The sequence below is a fragment of the Dendrobates tinctorius genome, unplaced genomic scaffold (genome assembly GCF_039654945.1).
Source record: "Dendrobates tinctorius isolate UK_male_01 unplaced genomic scaffold, ASM3965494v1 ptg000095l, whole genome shotgun sequence".
Classification (NCBI taxonomy): Eukaryota; Metazoa; Chordata; class Amphibia; order Anura; family Dendrobatidae; genus Dendrobates; species Dendrobates tinctorius.
Window position 1 is genome coordinate 25853719 of NW_027361763.1, and position 20288 is coordinate 25874006.

Below are 20288 nucleotides of genomic sequence, written 5' to 3' on the forward strand. Positions count from 1 at the left end.
TGCCTGATCAGCGAGAACAGGATACAATGCTGAGAGTTGGAGTCAGCACATGATCTGTGTAGCGTGAGCCCTACATAAATAAATAATAAAGAAACCTGGCGTGGGATACCTCGCAATTTTCATAACCAGCTGATGGAAAGCTGACAGCTGGCAACTGATGTTAATATTCAGAGAAGGGACCAATGGCTGTATAGGTTCTCAGTCGATTAATATCAGTTCACAGCTGTTTGCATAGCCCCTATCGTAATGATATGGGAGATCTTCTCAATTAATGATATTGGATCCCATCTATCTGTACTAACCAGCAAATGCTAAACAGACAGATGAAGGGTGATATTAGTAACCTAGGAAGGGGTTATGGATATTGGTTCCTTACCAGACCAAGAAAATTAGCCCTCAGCCACCCCAGAAATGCCACATTTATTAGATGAACCAATTGTGGCTCTTAGCCTCAGCTCTTTTCACTTGCCCTGGTGCGGTGACAAGAGGGATAATATTTGTGGGATTGATGTCAGCTACTTTATGGCCGCTGACATTAAACCCAGGGGTTAATAATGGAGAGTAGAGTTGAGCATTCCGATACCGCAAATACCGGGTATCGGCCAATATTAGCGGTATTGGAATTCCGATACTGAGTTCCGATACTTTTAGCATATCGGATACCGGAATCGGACGTTCCCATAATGCTATGAGCCAGTTTTCTTTGATTCAGCCAATGGGAATCTTCAGAAGTGTGGGCACATCCTGTTAGGCATGTAGGCATGTTAACTAATGGCATGGATGTGATTGGCTGCTGAAATGATGTCATGATGCACTATAAAAGCCACCGCAGCCGCCATTTCTGCTTCACTCTGCTGTGAATTCAGTTAGGGACAGGCTGCTGTTGAAGACTGTGAGGGACAGTTAGAGATAGCGATTGTCAAAATAATCTTGTGCTTTACCCAGGCTACATAATCCACCACTGTAGCTTTCTTTTGCCTAGCAGCGCTGTTCACAGTTGTCTGCAAGGGGTGTGTGAGTGCAGCTCATGCTGTGGAGTGTGTCCTTCAGCCACGTCTGGTAGTAGGCCGCCCAGCGTTCGTCACTGCCTCATACAAATTTTTCTTTTATTGCTGCTTATTTTTCATAAATTCTATATAGTGTGCTTCCATCTGTATCCATATACTTTGGTTGCAAACACTATTAGTAGACAGCGGAGACTCTCTGCAGCTTTTCAGTGCTAGTGCCAAGTTATCTGCACTGTTCTTGCCTGTCTGAGAGGTCTCTGTGTGTGAGTGCAGCTCACGTTGTAGTGTGTTCTGCAGCCACGTCTGGTTGTAGTCCGCTCAGCGTGCGTCACTGCCTCATACGCTGTCCTTTTTTTGATTTTTTGCAGCTCATTTTTCTTGACATTCCTGCTACTACATGTGGGGACAAATGACACCGCAAGAAACGACCTGGAAACCATCTGCAGAGAATTTGAAGACTTAGGCAAGAAAGTGAAAGAACTGGGAGCGCAGGTGGTCTTCTCTTCCATCCTCCCGGTGGATGGCCATGGAACAAGGAGGTGGAATAAGATTCTGCAGGTGAACAACTGGCTACGTCGATGGTGCCGTCAGCAACGATTTGGATTCATGGATCACGGAGTGAATTACCTTTACGATGGACTGCTTGCTAGAGATGGGGTGCACCTTACGAAGACTGGAAAACATGTATTTGGAAGTCGCCTTGTTACACTTGTAAGGAGAGCTTTAAACTAGAACAACGTGGGAAGGGAAGCAAAAGACCAGAAAAAGCCATACACCTGACAAATGCTATTGAGAACTCTGCTATTAGAAGTGGAAAGGAAGAACAAAGACAAAAGAATCTAATTAATAAAAAAATTGGAGAAAGAGAAACCAATCACAAACTAAAATGTTTCTATACTAATGCACAAAGCATGGGCAACAAACAAGGAGAATTGGAACTACTAACACAGGAAAAGAAATATGATGTCATTGGAATCACTGAAACTTGGTGGGACGATACACATGATTGGAATACAAGACTAGAAGGATACAACTTATTTGCAAAAAACAGACTTGATAAACGAGGAGGGGGTGTCGCATTGTATGTTAGAAACGCGTATATCTGCACAGAGATTAAAGCTTCAGAGACTGGGAGTTCTGTGGAAACTGTTTGGGTAAGAATACAAGGACAGAACAATGGAAAGGATACCATTGTAGGCATTTACTACAGGCCACCTGTGCAAGCTGAAGATATGGATGAACTCTTTATGCATCAAATGGCCAAGTTCTCCAAAAAATATGACATAGTTGTCATGGGAGATTTCAACTATCCAGACATTTGTTGGGAATCTCTCTCAGGCAAAACTAACAGGTCAAGGAAATTCTTATCCTCTCTTGCTGACAACTTTATCTTCCAAAAGGTAGGGGAGAAAACAAGAGGAACTGCTACCTTTGATCTAATCCTTATAAACAGGGAGGAAATGGTTGAGGAGGTAAAAGTGGCTGGGACCCTAGGAGGTAGTGACCATGCTATTTTAGAATTTTGGATAAGTAGAGGAGGAAGACCTGTGAAGACTCAGACGTCAAGGTTAGATTTCAGAAAGGCAGATTTTAAGGGATTCAGAAAGAGAATTAGAGGGATCCAATGGTTGGATATCCTTAAAGACAAAAATGTCCAGGAAGGATGGGAAATCTTGAAAAATGAAATTCTCAAAGCACAATTGTTAACAATTCCGAAAAGAGGGAAGAATAGGAAGCATTTAAGGAAACCAGGATGGATGAACACAGAACTTAAGCACATGCTAAAAAGGAAGAAAAAAATGTTTATAAAATGGAAAGAGGGAGGCATATCTAAAGAAGAATATAATGCTGTCTGCAGAACCTGCAGGGCACAAATCAGATTATCTAAAGCTGAAAATGAATTGAGGCTTGCAAGAGATGTCAAAAGCAATAATAAAGGATTTTGGGATATGTCAAAAGTAAAAGAAAAGTCAAAGATGCTATAGGATTTTTACAGGATGAAAATGATGAAATGGTAAGACAGAATGTTGAGAAGGCCGAACTTTTAAATTCCTATTTTGCATCTGTTTTCTCTCAGAAAGGAAACGTAACATCAACTGTTCTTCACTGTCCTATTAAGGGTATAGAAGAATCCAGGATATCTATAAACAGAAACATAGTGAGGAAACACTTAGCTAACCTAAATGAATTCAAGTCTCCAGGTCCAGATGAATTACACCCCAGAATACTGAAGGAGATAGTAGAAGAAATTTTTGAACCCCTCTCCATAATCTTTGAAAATGCTTGGAGAACAGGAGAAGTCCCAGAAGACTGGAGAAGAGCAAATGTTGTTCCTATCTTCAAAAAGGGGAAGAAGGTGGACCCAGGCAACTATAGGCCGGTGAGTCTGACTTCTATACCAGGAAAGATCTTTGAACAAATTATTAAACAACATGTATGTAAGTACCTGGATAAGAATGAAGTGATTAAACATAGTCAGCATGGGTTTGTAACTAATAAGTCATGTCAGGCTAACTTAATTTCCTTCTATGACGGAATCACTGATTGGGTGGATCAAGGAAATGCTGTAGATATAGTATATCTTGACTTCAGCAAAGCATTTGAAAAAGTATCTCATACAATCCTTATTGAAAAAATGACTAAGTATGGAATGGACAAGACAACTGTTAGGTGGATTCATAACTGGCTTAGTGATCGGACCCAAAGAGTGGTCGTAAAATGGCTGCACATCCAGTTGGAAGAATGTCTCAAGTGGGGTACCACAGGGCTCTATCCTGGGCCCTGTATTGTTCAACATCTTTATCATTGATTTAGATGAAGGAATTGCGGGTAAACTGATTAAATTTGCTGATGACACAAAGCTAGGAGGGATAGCTAATACTAGAGAAGAGAGAGAGAGGATTCAAAAAGATATAAATAAACTGGAGAAGTGGGCAGCAACTAACAGAATGGTTTTTAACAGGGAAAAATGCAAAGTACTACATCTGGGCAATAAAAATGAAAAAAGCATATACAGAATGGGAGGAATAGGGCTAAGCAACAGCACATGTGAAAAAGACTTGGGTATACTAATAGATCACAGACTGAATATGAGTCAACAGTGTGATGCAGCAGCAAAAAAGGCAAATGCAATTCTAGGATGTATTAACAGAAGCATACAGTCTAGATCACGTGAAGTCATTATTTCCCTCTACTCCTCTTTGGTCAGACCTCATCTGGAATATTGTGTCCAGTTTTGGGCACCACATTTTAAAAAAGACATCAACAAACTGGAGCAAGTTCAGAAAAGAGCGACCAGAATGGTGACCGGTCTGCAAACCCTGTCTTATGAGGAAAGGTTGCAGGATTTGGGAATGTTTACTTTGCAAAAGAGAAGACTGAGAGGAGACTTAATAGCTGTCTACAAATATCTAAAGGGCTGTCACATTGTAGAAGGATCAACTTTATTCTCATTTGCACAAGGAAAGACTAGAAACAATGGGATGAAACTGAATGGGAGGAGACACAGATTAGATATTAGAAAAAACTTTTTGACAGTTAGAGTGATCAATGAGTGGAACAAGCTGCCACGAGAAGTGGTGAGTTCTCCTTCAATGGAAGTCTTCAAACAGAGGCTGGACAGACATCTGACTGGGATGATTTAGCGAATCTTGCTTTGAGCAGGGGGTTGGACCAGATGGCCCAGGATGTCCCTTCCAACTCTACGATTCTATGATTCTATGATTTTTCTGCCTGTGTTTGTGTTTTCATCTTGTCTCACCGACAATATATGTGTGGGGGCTATCTATTCCTTTGGGGTCTGCTCTGGGGCAGTTTAGATTTCCCCTTTCTTGCTTTAGGCTTAGTTAGCTCTCCGGCTGTGCCGAGGCGTCTAGGATCATGGTAGTTACGCTCCACGGCTACTGCTAGTTGTGTGGACAGGATCAGGGGTCTGCATCCACTTAGTTACCAACCTCTCTGGTTTTCGGTGGCTTAGCCAGGGCCTGCTGTCCTCCTCGGTGACCCATTCATAGCACTATCCCTTAGAAGTAGTGAGTTTATTTTGAAAAGAAAACATGGTGTCAAAACTAAGTCTATGACAAATAATGTCCTGGAGCACATTCATATTCATAAACGCCAGCATCCAAAACAGCCACACCACCACCCTTGTCTGTTGGTCTAATTTTTCAATGATTATTGTCTGTTTATGGCTGATAATATGAGCACATAAATTGACAAAAAACTTGTCTCATTGCTTAGAGCCTGTTCAAGAATGAATATATATATATATATGAGCTCATATAGAATTCCTATATAATAAACACAAAAAAATCTAAATGGCAAATAACTGATTTAAAATTTCTTTAAGATAGACCTTATGCATGTTACCTTCAGATGTTCCAAGTAAGAAAATTGTCACAACAAAATGCCTTAATACTTGGCTTATATATTTGTTTGTATATGTATTTATTCATTCACATATGTTATTTTATACTGTTTGATTTCCCTCTAAATAATATTCTGCATGTTATATTATTTTCTAAGTACTATGCAATTTTGAAAACATTATTTTACATTCTTACAAAGCAGGGCAGTTTTTGTATTCATTTCAGATTTAAATAACATGATATAACATTTAGGGAAAAAGACGCAACCTAAAAGTCCACAGCTGGAAGCTAGAACAGCGAAAATCTCCACAGCCACAGTATATTTCCCTTTGGTGCTCAGATAAGCAGGGATCATGGCGATCCAGACACTTATGAAAACAAGCATGCTGAAGGTAATGTACTTTGCCTCATTAAAAGTATCAGGCAATGTCCTCACCATGAAGGCCAGAACAAAGCTCACAGCTGCCAGGAGCCCCATATAGCCTAACACAGAATAGAACCCAACAATTGAACCTTCATTACACTGAATTATAATCTTTCCGGGATAAGATTGAGTGTCCAGGTCCTTGAAAGGGGGAGAGAGTGATAACCAGATAACACAGATAACAGCTTGGATTGATGAAGCCAACACAACGATAGTGTAGGGCAGTTTCACACCCAAATATTTTCTCCAAGTGCTTCCAGGTTTGGTGGATTTAAAGGCAACAGAAACCATGAGAGTCTTGGCGAGAAGTGAAGAGATGGCTAGAGAGAAAGTGATTCCAAACGTGGTCTCACGTAGTCTGCAAGTCACATTCATTGGACAACCGAGAAACAAGAAGACAGAGAGGAAGCTGAGAAAGATGGAGATGAGTAGAAGGTAACTCAGGTTCTGGTTATTGGCTTTAACAATGGGAGTGTCTCTATAAGAAATGAATATTCCAAATATCAAACTAGTGATGAGACAACCAAAAACTGAGAGGAATGAAAAAACAGCAGCAATTGTGTCATTGTGATAAGAGATGAATTCTATTGTTTTTGGTTGACATTGGTCTCTTTTCTCATTTGGCCATTCATCACTTGGACATTTAATACAGTTTTCACTGTCTAAAGAAAGCAAAGACATAAAAACTTGTTATTGTCATTTTCCTTTGTATCTTCGAACTATATCCATATATACAGGGGTATATTCCCTTTTGGCCTTCTTTACACTTCTATTTCTTATGTCCGTACACATATCGTTTTTATAGGACTGCAAATACCGACATACACACACCTATTGTATTCAATGGTGGTGTGTACATGTCAGGTTTTTCACATGTACCATGTGTCCATGTGAAAAACCCACAAGCATGCTTTTTTAAATGCAGCATAGACAAAATGCGTGCTCCACATGAGCACACTGATGATACACAAATGTCATCAGTGTGACACATACTGGTGCCTAGGAAAAGCAGTACAGTTATTGCTGTTCCCAGGTGCCGGGTGCTGAATCTGACTATCACCATTGTTGCCTGATCAGCGAGAACAGGATACAATGCTGAGAGTTGGAGTCAGCACATGATCTGTGTAGCGTGAGCCCTACATAAATAAATAATAAAGAAACCTGGCGTGGGATACCTCGCAATTTTCATAACCAGCTGATGGAAAGCTGACAGCTGGCAACTGATGTTAATATTCAGAGAAGGGACCAATGGCTGTATAGGTTCTCAGTCGATTAATATCAGTTCACAGCTGTTTGCATAGCCCCTATCGTAATGATATGGGAGATCTTCTCAATTAATGATATTGGATCCCATCTATCTGTACTAACCAGCAAATGCTAAACAGACAGATGAAGGGTGATATTAGTAACCTAGGAAGGGGTTATGGATATTGGTTCCTTACCAGACCAAGAAAATTAGCCCTCAGCCACCCCAGAAATGCCACATTTATTAGATGAACCAATTGTGGCTCTTAGCCTCAGCTCTTTTCACTTGCCCTGGTGCGGTGACAAGAGGGATAATATTTGTGGGATTGATGTCAGCTACTTTATGGCCGCTGACATTAAACCCAGGGGTTAATAATGGAGAGTAGAGTTGAGCATTCCGATACCGCAAATACCGGGTATCGGCCAATATTAGCGGTATTGGAATTCCGATACTGAGTTCCGATACTTTTAGCATATCGGATACCGGAATCGGACGTTCCCATAATGCTATGAGCCAGTTTTCTTTGATTCAGCCAATGGGAATCTTCAGAAGTGTGGGCACATCCTGTTAGGCATGTAGGCATGTTAACTAATGGCATGGATGTGATTGGCTGCTGAAATGATGTCATGATGCACTATAAAAGCCACCGCAGCCGCCATTTCTGCTTCACTCTGCTGTGAATTCAGTTAGGGACAGGCTGCTGTTGAAGACTGTGAGGGACAGTTAGAGATAGCGATTGTCAAAATAATCTTGTGCTTTACCCAGGCTACATAATCCACCACTGTAGCTTTCTTTTGCCTAGCAGCGCTGTTCACAGTTGTCTGCAAGGGGTGTGTGAGTGCAGCTCATGCTGTGGAGTGTGTCCTTCAGCCACGTCTGGTAGTAGGCCGCCCAGCGTTCGTCACTGCCTCATACAAATTTTTCTTTTATTGCTGCTTATTTTTCATAAATTCTATATAGTGTGCTTCCATCTGTATCCATATACTTTGGTTGCAAACACTATTAGTAGACAGCGGAGCCTCTCTGCAGCTTTTCAGTGCTAGTGCCAAGTTATCTGCACTGTTCTTGCCTGTCTGAGAGGTCTCTGTGTGTGAGTGCAGCTCACGTTGTAGTGTGTTCTGCAGCCACGTCTGGTTGTAGTCCGCTCAGCGTGCGTCACTGCCTCATACGCTGTCCTTTTTTTGATTTTTTGCAGCTCATTTTTCTTGATATTTTTCTCCTACATTAGTGTGCTTCCATCCGTATCCATCTACTTTGGTTGGTTGCAAACACTATATAGGAGTAGATAGAGGAGCCTTTTTGCTGGCTGTGCCCTGCAGGCCCGGCCAGATTGGTATTACCCTAATTTTTGGAGCCTCATCTATTGTATTGTAGGTTTGCTTCCTGCATTGTAATAGCTCCAAAAAGTTTGTGATACTATCCCTTTCACATCTGTCACATCCTAATTTTTTTTTTTTAAAAAAAAGGAAAAAATTTCACCAAACACACCACTTTACAGTTTTGTAGGCCACAGTAGCTTATATTAAAGTGTAGTCCACACACTTTACAAAATTAGTGTTTCTGATACCTGTTAGCAGCTGCTCAGGAATAAGCACACTAATCCCCCTTTTTTTTACTTTTCTGCCTATCTTTAGCAGTCTACCAAGATGAAGAAGGCAGGGAGTAAGTCACGTGGTCGTGGGCGTGGAGTTGCAGCAGGGAGAGGACGTGGGGATTCTGTGCCTGCTGCGGGCACCAGTGACCCAGCATCCCCCAGTTTTACCAGGCAACAGTCCTTTATGCGCAGCTTTGTAGGACCTCGCCATACCCCACTGCTGCGGGTTGAACAAATTGAAGACGTTGTTGGATGGATGGCAGTGAAAGCATCCACGTCAATGACTTCCACATCCTCTCAGGGCCAGAGCACTGAAGAGCAACCATCTGTCTCTTCACCACTTGCCAAATTGCCCAGGCAATCAGAGAGCCCTGGACAGGAGCCATCTCATTCTCTATTTCTGTTCTCTGAATCTGTTGGCTTGGAAAGAGGGGGCCAGCCAAGCAGCATTCTAGAATGTGAAGAAGAGGGAGTATGCAGTGATGCGCAACTGCTTTGTCCCTCTGAATCTGAAGAGGCGGGTGGGCCAGTGCCTAGGGGCAGTACAGTTCAGTACGCATCAGATGATGAGACTCAGGTGCCACTTTCTGGTGCGTACGGTGCTGGCGAGACTCCCCATACAGCCAAAACAGGAGGGAGAGGGAGGGGGCAAACTCGGTTGCCTGTAGCCTCCACTTTGGCACCCGTTAGGAACACTCCTCTTCCAAAACACAATACGGGCGCTCCCAGGACTTGCAGTGCGTGGTCCTTTTTTGACACAGTTGCAGATGACATTTGCTTAGTCAAATGCAAGCTGTGTCATCAGAAAGTCAGAAGAGGGAAAAGTGCCAGTAACCTCAATACCAAAAATATGTGGATACATGTGCGGGCCAAGCACAGGCTCTGAATGCTGGCATTGCCAAACTACTGGCCCTTGAAATGCTGTCATTCAGGCTTGTGGAGACTGACACCTTCCGGATCTTCATGGCATTGGCAGTCCCATAATACAACGTGCCCAGCTGCTTTTATTTCAGCAGGCAAGCCGTCCCTGCCCAGCAAAAGCATGTGGAGGGAAAAATAAAACATGCGCTACTAAATGTCGTCAGTAGCAAGGTCCACCTGACCACCGATGCGTGGACCAGTGACCATGGACAGGGACGATACCTTTCTCTCACTGCCCATTGGGTCAATGTTGTGGAGCTGGGTACAGATCTGGAGAGTGGCGCTGTATGTGTTCTGCCAACTCCAAGGATTGCAGGAAGCCCGTCTGTACACAATGACTCCTCCTCATACTCAAGTTCCTCAGAATCAGCACTGCAGGAGCCTGTTACGACCGATATGAGCACAGCCGTGGCCAAACGTCAACAGGCCGTACTGAAATTAATATCTTTGGGGACTCGAAGCCACACAGCGCAGGAGCTCTGGAATGCGATCAAGCAGGAGAGCGTCGTGTGGTTTTTGCCAGCGAATCTCCAGCCAGGCTTGGTAGTGTGTGACATACATAAAAATAAAGAGGTACCACCTGGTAGGCCTATTATATCTGGGAGGGGTAACTTTTTAGAAAATGTGAATAAATACATTGATTACATCTTACAACCATTTGTCACTGCCCTCCCATCCTATACCAGAGATACCAATGATTTTCTCAAGAAAATCGATGGTTTACATATCGATGAAGATTCTTCTTTTGTCACATGTGACGTTGAGTCTCTTTATACCAACATTAAGCAAACTGATGGGATAGCTGCTGTTTCTTATTTTTTGCAACATTCTTCCTTTTCACGAGCTTTTATTATATTTTTTATTAATCTACTTGAGTTTGCGTTGTCAAATAATTTTTTTATCTTTAAGGACTCCTTTTTCCTACAGACCCAGGGAACAGCTATGGGTGCTTCTTTTGCCCCATCTTATGCCAACCTGTTCCTGGGCCTGTGGGAAAGGGACCTTTTTTTATCTGGTAAGATTGCACAAATGGAGCGTGTTCCTTTTTGGACACGCTACATTGACGATATTTTCTTTATTTGGCAGGATCCCATCGGTGTGCTACCTGATTTCATTGATACATTAAATTCTAATGATATCAATGTACATCTCACGTATCACAGTGATTTGAGAGCCATCGAGTTACTTGATGTCCTAGTGAGGAGAGATTCTGACAATCTTCTTCAGACAGACCTTTTTAGAAAACATACCTCTGTTAATGCACTTCTCCACGCTTCATCCTCCCATCCTCGTACTCTTATTAACTCAATTCCTATCGGACAATTCTTACGCCTCAGACGCATCTGTTCTACAGACACTGATTTTATTAAGCAGGCTGACTTATTAAAGGAGAGATTCCTTGAACGTGGGTACAGTAGGCGATCATTGAAGAGAGCCTTTAATAGGGCTAGGCACATGTCACGTCATAATGCTCTTTATGCTGACATGAATAGATCTGAACCCAAGGAGTTGGTTAGGTTTATTACCACATTCAATGGTCAAAATGAACAGATGAGATTCCATTTAAAGAAATTTTGGCCTATCTTGAAAAATGACCCCATACTCTCCAAATATATTGGTGACTTTCCGAACATCTCTTTTCGTAGATCACCAAATCTGGGTGACCGGTTAATCAAAAGTCATTATACCCCTATACCGGCAAACAACTTCTTGACCCAATACACAAGACCCACGGGGTGCAAACCCTGTGGTTCTTGTGTTGCCTGTTGTAATATTGTTAGTGCTCATTCTTTCACTAGCTCTGATGGACTGTGCGTTTATAACATCAATAAATCTATTACTTGTTCATCTACAGCTGTGATTTACTATGCTACTTGCCCGTGTTCCCTCATCTACGTTGGCCTTACTACTCGCCAACTGAAGGTGAGGGTTCGCGAACACGTCCTAGGCATAAAGGCAGCGGGGGAGGTTGATGATATTGCCTCCCTTAAAACTTTGCCCAAACATTTTAAAATACATCACAACTGTGATCCTTCTTTATTAAGGGTGTCTGGTATTGACATGATTTGTAAGGGGATCAGGGGAGGCAATGTCAGCAAACGCCTTGCTCAATTAGAAACCCAGTGGATCTGGACACTGAACACTGTGTCCCCACTGGGTTTGAACGAGAGTCTTTCTTTTATTCCATTTTTATGAAATTATATTTTGTACACTTATTAATATTTTATACAATTTGTATTTTCATTTTAGGTGGCCTGGTCGGTATCTATGTTATGGTGAATTATTCACAGTGATTAACAAAGAAAAATGAAAAAATGAGAAGATTGGCGCGCATATATATTGTATTCACATATTATATCATGCTTTTTGATTGTTTCACAATGCATTTATAAATTTTACGGTATGTTGTATTGATTATTCACCTTATTATTTTTTCTGTGCTTTTCTCTCTTTTTATTTTATTTTTTATTTATTTTTTATTTTTTATTTTTTATTATTATTATAATTTTTATTATTTTTTGTCATTTTTTCTTATTTATTATTATTTATATGTATTATTTAATAATAATTTTTTTCATTTCTTTTTTATTAATTATTATATATATTTTTTATTTTTCATTATTTATACACATCGTTTTTTATGTGACTGTGCACTTCATCTTATTTACATATTAACACATGTATATATCTTATTGTTATTTATTTCACCATATTGATTCATCATTCTTTTTCATACATATATATATCTTGTCCTCATTAGTTTCATTTTATTGCAGTAACGCAATATGCTGTTAATCGTTATATAGCCATTTCTGCATTCACATATTCCTTATTTACATGGACATTCACTGGTGCACGTGCGCCGCCTCGGCACCGGTCATTCGCATGGCGACGGCGTCTTCCCATGACCACACGCGCCGGGTTCACCCGGCTGTGTTTGGTCATGTGACGCCGCGCGCGATGCGTCTTCCGGGTCGCGGCGGCGGCGCATGCGCCGTCATGTGTCTTGCCCGCCAATTAGTCCAGCATAAAAGGAGGCATTGACCGGCCTTGTATTTACCCCCTGACGAAGGAAGTTTTATTCCGAAACGTGCGTCGGGGCGCATTCTCAGGCATCCCCAGGCATTATCCTCCGGCTCATTAGGTATTATTTTATTTCCTGCTCCCATTACTTTTCCCCTTCACATTGTGTGACACTCTTGTAGTGTCTTTTGTTTGTTCACTGCACTCATTCTTTTAAATAATTTTTTTATTGCACTATTGTCTGCACAGCTGCTATTGTTATTATTATTCTTTATTATTTTTTGTGTACTGTGTTTACACAATTTTGGATATTCATTATTATATGGTGCACTGTATACACTATTCCTTTTGGGGGCTTTATTAAGGTTCCATCAACATTTATTTTAATTTTCTTTTTTCATTTTCCTCTTTGAGCCTGTGCCTTATGGGTATACATTTTACCCTATGTTGTAGGTTATTATAATCCAATATTACGCATTTATTTGGGATGCCTTTTTATTATTTATTTTTTATTTTATTTTATGTAAGTGTACACCCATTTATATATTAATAAAGGTGTTTTTATCTATTTTCACGTGTTGCTGTATACCGTATTTTCCGCTTTGTAAGACGCACTTTTTTCCCCCCAAAATTTGGGGGGAAAACAGGGGTGCGTCTTACAAAGCGGACATGCCTTACCTAGGCTGTGATCGGGGGCGTCCGGCGGTTGCTGGCCGCTGCTGCGGGTGTGTCCGGTGCCGCGTTGTGTGCCCGTCGATGCCCGGGGCTCTGCCAACATTGAGCGACAGGCCAGAGCCCCGGCATTTCCTCAGTTCCCTGTGTGCCGGTAAAAAGATGGCCGCCGGCGCGTGTGCAGATGGGATCTCGGGACCCAGTTCTCGAGAGATGAGATTTGAAATCTCATCTCTCGAGAGGTGGGTCCCGAGATCCCATCTGCGCACGCGCCGGCGGCCATTTTCCCTGGGTTCCCTGTGTGCGCGCGGTGGTGCCTGCAAAAAAATGGCCGCCGTGCGTGCGCAGATGGGATCTCGGGATCCAGCTCTCGAGAGATGAGATTTCAGATCTCATCTCTCGAGAACTGGTCCCGAGATCCCATCTGCGCACGCGCCGGCGGCCATTTTTTTTTTACCGGCACTTCAGCGCACATATACAGGGAACCGAGGAAATGCTGGGGCTCTGGTCTGTCGAACAATGTCGGCAGAGCCCCGGGCATCGATGGGCACACAACGCCGCACCGGAGCACCCGCAGCACCGGCTTCCAACCGCCGGACAAGTGGAGAAACCTGACACCAGCACAAGACTCTGCAGAAGCAACAGCACACATCGGAGCCCCCCCTCATCCCTGAATGCGGCCTGCAGCATCACTCCACGCCTGCCTCCTCCAGCAGCGAGCCTGGGATCCCTCTACACCGCAGCCACCAACCCCGGTAAGCAATAAGATGCAAGGATTATAAGAGGCACCACCATTTTATTAAAAAATATTTTTTTCTTATTTTTCTCCTCAAAAATTGTGGTGCGTCTTATAATCCGGAGCGTCTTATAAAGCGAAAAATACGGTATATTATTTCCACTTTGGCACTCTGTCAGTATCATCTTCCACCATACTCATTGGTATTGGGTTCTTTCACCGGATGGTCTGCCATCCACATTTCTAGAGGGGTTGTGGATTTTATTTTATTATTTCTAATTAGTACATTACCCTCATTGTTCTAAGTTTACATTTTTCTGTGTTTTGCACAGGCTGAGGCATACCTTGAGATGGATTTCAAGACCAGGGAGCTATCCTGGCAGGGCCAAGTGAATAATGTTTTTGGCAATTTAAGTACAACACGTGTATCCAATACGGATGGTTTGACATTTGACTCTCTACTTAAATCTATTAAAAAGGTGCTTTTCAAGCGCACCAGGATGTGGTGGACAAGAGCATTTTTGCAGAACTATATAGAAAAATTACTGGTACCAAGAGGTTTGAGGGTACGGTTAACTCCGACCTTCATAGTCACAGATGATGAGTTTGTGACTTCTTGGGAGAAAACATGTAATGAGACTTCATGGAAATTAATGGAGCTTTTGGTTGGGTTGAATACTAAATTGATCACTAATGTGGATAAAGAATTGGATGATTTATTCGACAAAGCAAAATCCACTTTATCTGATGAACAATTTAATATTCTCAACGTTTCCCTTGATAAAGATCTGGAGATATTGGTGAAGGATATTCAACACAAACACACCAATAAATTGACTAGGGATCAGATCGATTTGACTTCGGGTAACATTTATCATTGGAAAAGACATTTGAATGGTGACTTCAACAGAGAACGCTCTGTGTCTGTTGCCTCCAACTCATCTATTGGTGATGCATCTGCTGCCTCCTCTTCTGCCTCTGTTACGTCCATGGTCACTCCTAAGAGGAAAAGAAATCTGCGCTTTCCTCCTAATAAGAGAAATTATTCTCCTGATCCAAACTCCAATCGTCTGAAGGTAATTAATCTAAGTACTCACACTTTCTCACCTTTGGAGATTGATATATTAGTTCGTGGGCTCATGTTTTGCCCTACAGCAAACTTTGACTGCTTTACTGCAGTCAAAGATCTACATCTGTTCGCTAGGAGATTGTTACTCAAACGCATATATCATAACTCGGATGATTCTAAACTCTTTCCAACAGAGGCAGAACAGAAGGCGTTAGCCGATCTTGAACAATTAGCGAAAGAACATGACATCAGTGAAGGTGAGGTACCAGCCATCATTAAAAAGTCTTCTAACAAATTCCCTCCATTATCTTCATGTTCCAATATAGACATTTTTGTCAGGACTGTAAGCAGTGAGTTTCTCAAAATTCCCCCGCACAGTGATATAGATAATCTGAGTAAAGAGGAGAGAATCTGTCTCAAGAGATTGTCAGGTATCCAGGATTTAATTTTCAAACCAGCAGATAAGGGTGGGAATGTGGTGGTATGGCCTAAAGCTATGTATGAAAAAGAGGCATTCCGTCAGCTAAATAATTTGGATTGTTATAAGAGACTGACGTTTAATCCTCTTTTGAAATTCCAGGCTGAACTGAAAAAGTTATTGAATGATGCTGAAGATGATGATATTATTTCCAATGACCTCCTTTTGGCCTTACAAGTTCATGAACCCACCATTCCCACCCTCTATCTCCTACCCAAAATACATAAAAATAAAGAGGTACCACCTGGTAGGCCTATTATATCTGGGAGGGGTAACTTTTTAGAAAATGTGAATAAATACATTGATTACATCTTACAACCATTTGTCACTGCCCTCCCATCCTATACCAGAGATACCAATGATGTCCTCAAGAAAATCGATGGTTTACATATCGATGAAGATTCTTCTTTTGTCACATGTGACGTTGAGTCTCTTTATACCAACATTAAGCACACTGATGGGATAGCTGCTGTTTCTTATTTTTTGCAACATTCTTCCTTTTCACGAGCTTTTATTATATTTTTTATTAATCTACTTGAGTTTGCGTTGTCACATAATTTTTTTATTTTTAAGGACTCCTTTTTCCTACAGACCCAGGGAACAGCTATGGGTGCTTCTTTTGCCCCATCTTATGCCAACCTGTTCCTGGGCCTGTGGGAAAGGGACCTTTTTTTATCTGGTAAGATTGCACAAATGGAGCGTGTTCCTTTTTGGACACGCTACATTGACGATATTTTCTTTATTTGGCAGGATCCCATCGGTGTGCTACCTGATTTCATTGATACATTAAATTCTAATGATATCAATGTACATCTCACGTATCACAGTGATTTGAGAGCCATCGAGTTCCTTGATGTCCTAGTGAGGAGAGATTCTGACAATCTTCTTCAGACAGACCTTTTTAGAAAACATACCTCTGTTAATGCACTTCTCCACGCTTCATCCTCCCATCCTCGTACTCTTATTAACTCAATTCCTATCGGACAATTCTTACGCCTCAGATGCATCTGTTCTACAGACACTGATTTTATTAAGCAGGCTGACTTATTAAAGGAGAGATTCCTTGAACGTGGGTACAGTAGGCGATCATTGAAGAGAGCCTTTAATAGGGCTAGGCACATGTCACGTCATAATGCTCTTTATGCTGACATGAATAGATCTGAACCCAAGGAGTTGGTTAGGTTTATTACCACATTCAATGGTCAAAATGAACAGATGAGATTCCATTTAAAGAAATTTTGGCCTATCTTGAAAAATGACCCCATACTCTCCAAATATATTGGTGACTTTCCGAACATCTCTTTTCGTAGATCACCAAATCTGGGTGACCGGTTAATCAAAAGTCATTATACCCCCAATACACAAGACCCACGGGGTGCAAACCCTGTGGTTCTTGTGTTGCCTGTTGTAATATTGTTAGTGCTCATTCTTTCACTAGCTCTGATGGACTGTGCGTTTATAACATCATAGAATCATAGAATCGTAGAGTTGGAAGGGACCTCCTGGGCCATCTGGTCCAACCCCCTGCTCAAAGCAGGATTCGCTAAATCATCCCAGTCAGATGTCTGTCCAGCCTCTGTTTGAAGACTTCCATTGAAGGAGAACTCACCACTTCTCGTGGCAGCCTGTTCCACTCATTGATCACTCTAACTGTCAAAAAGTTTTTTCTAATATCTAATCTGTGTCTCCTCCCATTCAGTTTCATCCCATTGCTTCTAGTCTTTCCTTGTGCAAATGAGAATAAAGTTGATCCTTCTACAATGTGACAGCCCTTTAGATATTTGTAGACAGCTATTAAGTCTCCTCTCAGTAATAAATCTATTACTTGTTCATCTACAGCTGTGATTTACTATGCTACTTGCCCGTGTTCCCTCATCTACGTTGGCCTTACTACTCGCCAACTGAAGGTGAGGGTTCGCGAACACGTCCTAGGCATAAAGGCAGCGGGGGAGGTTGATGATATTGCCTCCCTTAAAACTTTGCCCAAACATTTTAAAATACATCACAACTGTGATCCTTCTTTATTAAGGGTGTCTGGTATTGACATGATTTGTAAGGGGATCAGGGGAGGCAATGTCAGCAAACGCCTTGCTCAATTAGAAACCCAGTGGATCTGGACACTGAACACTGTGTCCCCACTGGGTTTGAACGAGAGTCTTTCTTTTATTCCATTTTTATGAAATTATATTTTGTACACTTATTAATATTTTATACAATTTGTATTTTCATTTTAGGTGGCCTGGTCGGTATCTATGTTATGGTGAATTATTCACAGTGATTAACAAAGAAAAATGAAAAAATGAGAAGATTGGCGCGCATATATATTGTATTCACATATTATATCATGCTTTTTGATTTTTTCACAATGCATTTATAAATTTTACGGTATGTTGTATTGATTATTCACCTTATTATTTTTTCTGTGCTTTTCTCTCTTTTTATTTTATTTTTTATTTATTTTTTATTTTTTATTTTTTATTATTATTATAATTTTTATTATTTTTTGTCATTTTTTCTTATTTATTATTATTTATATGTATTATTTAATAATAATTTTTTTCATTTCTTTTTTATTAATTATTATATATATTTTTTATTTTTCATTATTTATACACATCGTTTTTTATGTGACTGTGCACTTCATCTTATTTACATATTAACACATGTATATATCTTATTGTTATTTATTTCACCATATTGATTCATCATTCTTTTTCATACATATATATATCTTGTCCTCATTAGTTTCATTTTATTGCAGTAACGCAATATGCTGTTAATCGTTATATAGCCATTTCTGCATTCACATATTCCTTATTTACATGGACATTCACTGGTGCGCGTGCGCCGCCTCGGCACCGGTCGTTCGCATGGCGACGGCATCTTCCCATGACCACACGCGCCGGGTTCACCCGGCTGTGTTTGGTCATGTGACGCCGCGCGCGATGCGTCTTACGGGTCGCGGCGGCGGCGCATGCGCCGTCATGTGTCTTGCCCGCCAATTAGTCCAGCATAAAAGGAGGCACTGACCGGCCTTGTATTTACCCCCTGACGAAGGAAGTTTTATTCCGAAATGCGCGTCGGGGCGCGTTCTCAGGCATCCCCAGGCATTATCCTCTGGCTCATTAGGTATTATTTTATTTCCTGCTCCCATTACTTTTCCCCTTCACATTGTGTGACACTCTTGTAGTGTCTTTTGTTTGTTCACTGCACTCATTCTTTTAAATAATTTTTTTATTGCACTATTGTCTGCACAGCTGCTATTGTTATTATTATTCTTTATTATTTTTTGTGTACTGTGTTTACACAATTTTGGATATTCATTATTATATGGTGCACTGTATACACTATTCCTTTTGGGTGCTTTATTAAGGTTCCATCAACATTTATTTTAATTTTCTTTTTTCATTTTCCTCTTTGAGCCTGTGCCTTATGGGTATACATTTTACCCTATGTTGTAGGTTATTATAATCCAATATTACGCATTTATTTGGGATGCCTTTTTATTATTTATTTTTTATTTTATTTTATGTAAGTGTACACCCATTTATATATTAATAAAGGTGTTTTTATCTATTTTCACGTGTTGCTGTATATATTATTTCCACTTTGGCACTCTGTCAGTATCATCTTCCACCATACTGATTGGTATTGGGTTCTTACGACCGATATGAGCACAGCCGTGGCCAAACGTCAACAGGCCGTACTGAAATTAATATCTTTGGGGACTCGAAGCCACACAGCGCAGGAGCTCTGGAATGCGATCAAGCAGGAGAGCGTCGTGTGGTTTTTGCCAGCGAATCTCCAGCCAGGCTTGATAGTGTGTGACAATGGCCGAAATCTGGTGGCAGCTCTTGGCCTAGTCAACCTCACTCACATACCTTGTCTGGCACATGTGCTCAACTTGGTCGTGCAGAGCTTTCTGAGGGACTATCCAGATCTTGATGCTCTGCTGCACAAGGTCCGCATAGAGTGCGCTCACTTGCGTCGTTCCAGCATGGCAAGATCGCACATTGCAGCTCTGCAACACCGATTCCGCCGTCCGGAACATCGCATCATATGTGACCTCCCCACCAGGTGGAATTCAACGATACATATGTTGGAGCGGTTGTGTGAGCAGCAGGCAGCAGTAATGGAGTACCAGCTGCATCAGGCGCAAACAAGTCGCACTGTGCGCCGGTCACACTTCAGCACCACAGAGTGGGCCACTATGAAGGACATCTGCCAAGTTTTGCGTGCCTTCGATGATTCCACGCGGATGGCGAGTGCAGATGATGCACTAGTCAGCATGACTGTCCCCCTTATCTGCCCACTTCAAAAATCACTGGAAGCACTAAGGGACGAGGTTTTGGAAGAGGTGGAGGATGAGGAGTCAGAAATGCCATCTGGTTCTGGACAGTCTGCGCAACGTGGTTCCTCACAACGGCTTAGACAGGGGACACTTTGTGAGGAGGATGAGGAGTCAATGGAGGAGGAAGACATCTCTCCAGAGGAGGGAGGTACACAAAGCTCTAGTAGCCAGTATGTACAGCGAGGGTGGGGTGATGCAGAGCAGGCAGAAATGACGCCTCTAGCAGGGGACAGCGTTTCTTGGCCAGTTGGGAGTCTTCAGCACATGGTTGATTTCATGCTGCAGTGCCTGAGAAACGACCGCCGCATTGCCCACATTCTCCACACGGCTGATTATTGGGTGTACACCCTTCTAGATCCTCGCTACCGGGACAACTTACAAAGCCTCATAAAACCATTG

At 41.7% G+C, this 20288-nt stretch overlaps 1 protein-coding gene across 1 annotated transcript in view; it reads right to left on the reverse strand.

Moving 5' to 3' along the window:
* Positions 1-5552: 5552 nt before the first annotated feature.
* LOC141098862 (vomeronasal type-2 receptor 26-like) overlaps positions 5553-20288 on the reverse strand; it is a 193424-nt gene continuing 178688 nt past the window's right edge. The window contains exon 8 of the mRNA XM_073586820.1: positions 5553-6460. Within this exon, the coding sequence (XP_073442921.1) occupies positions 5553-6460 (908 nt within the window). The remainder of the gene's footprint in view (positions 6461-20288) is intronic.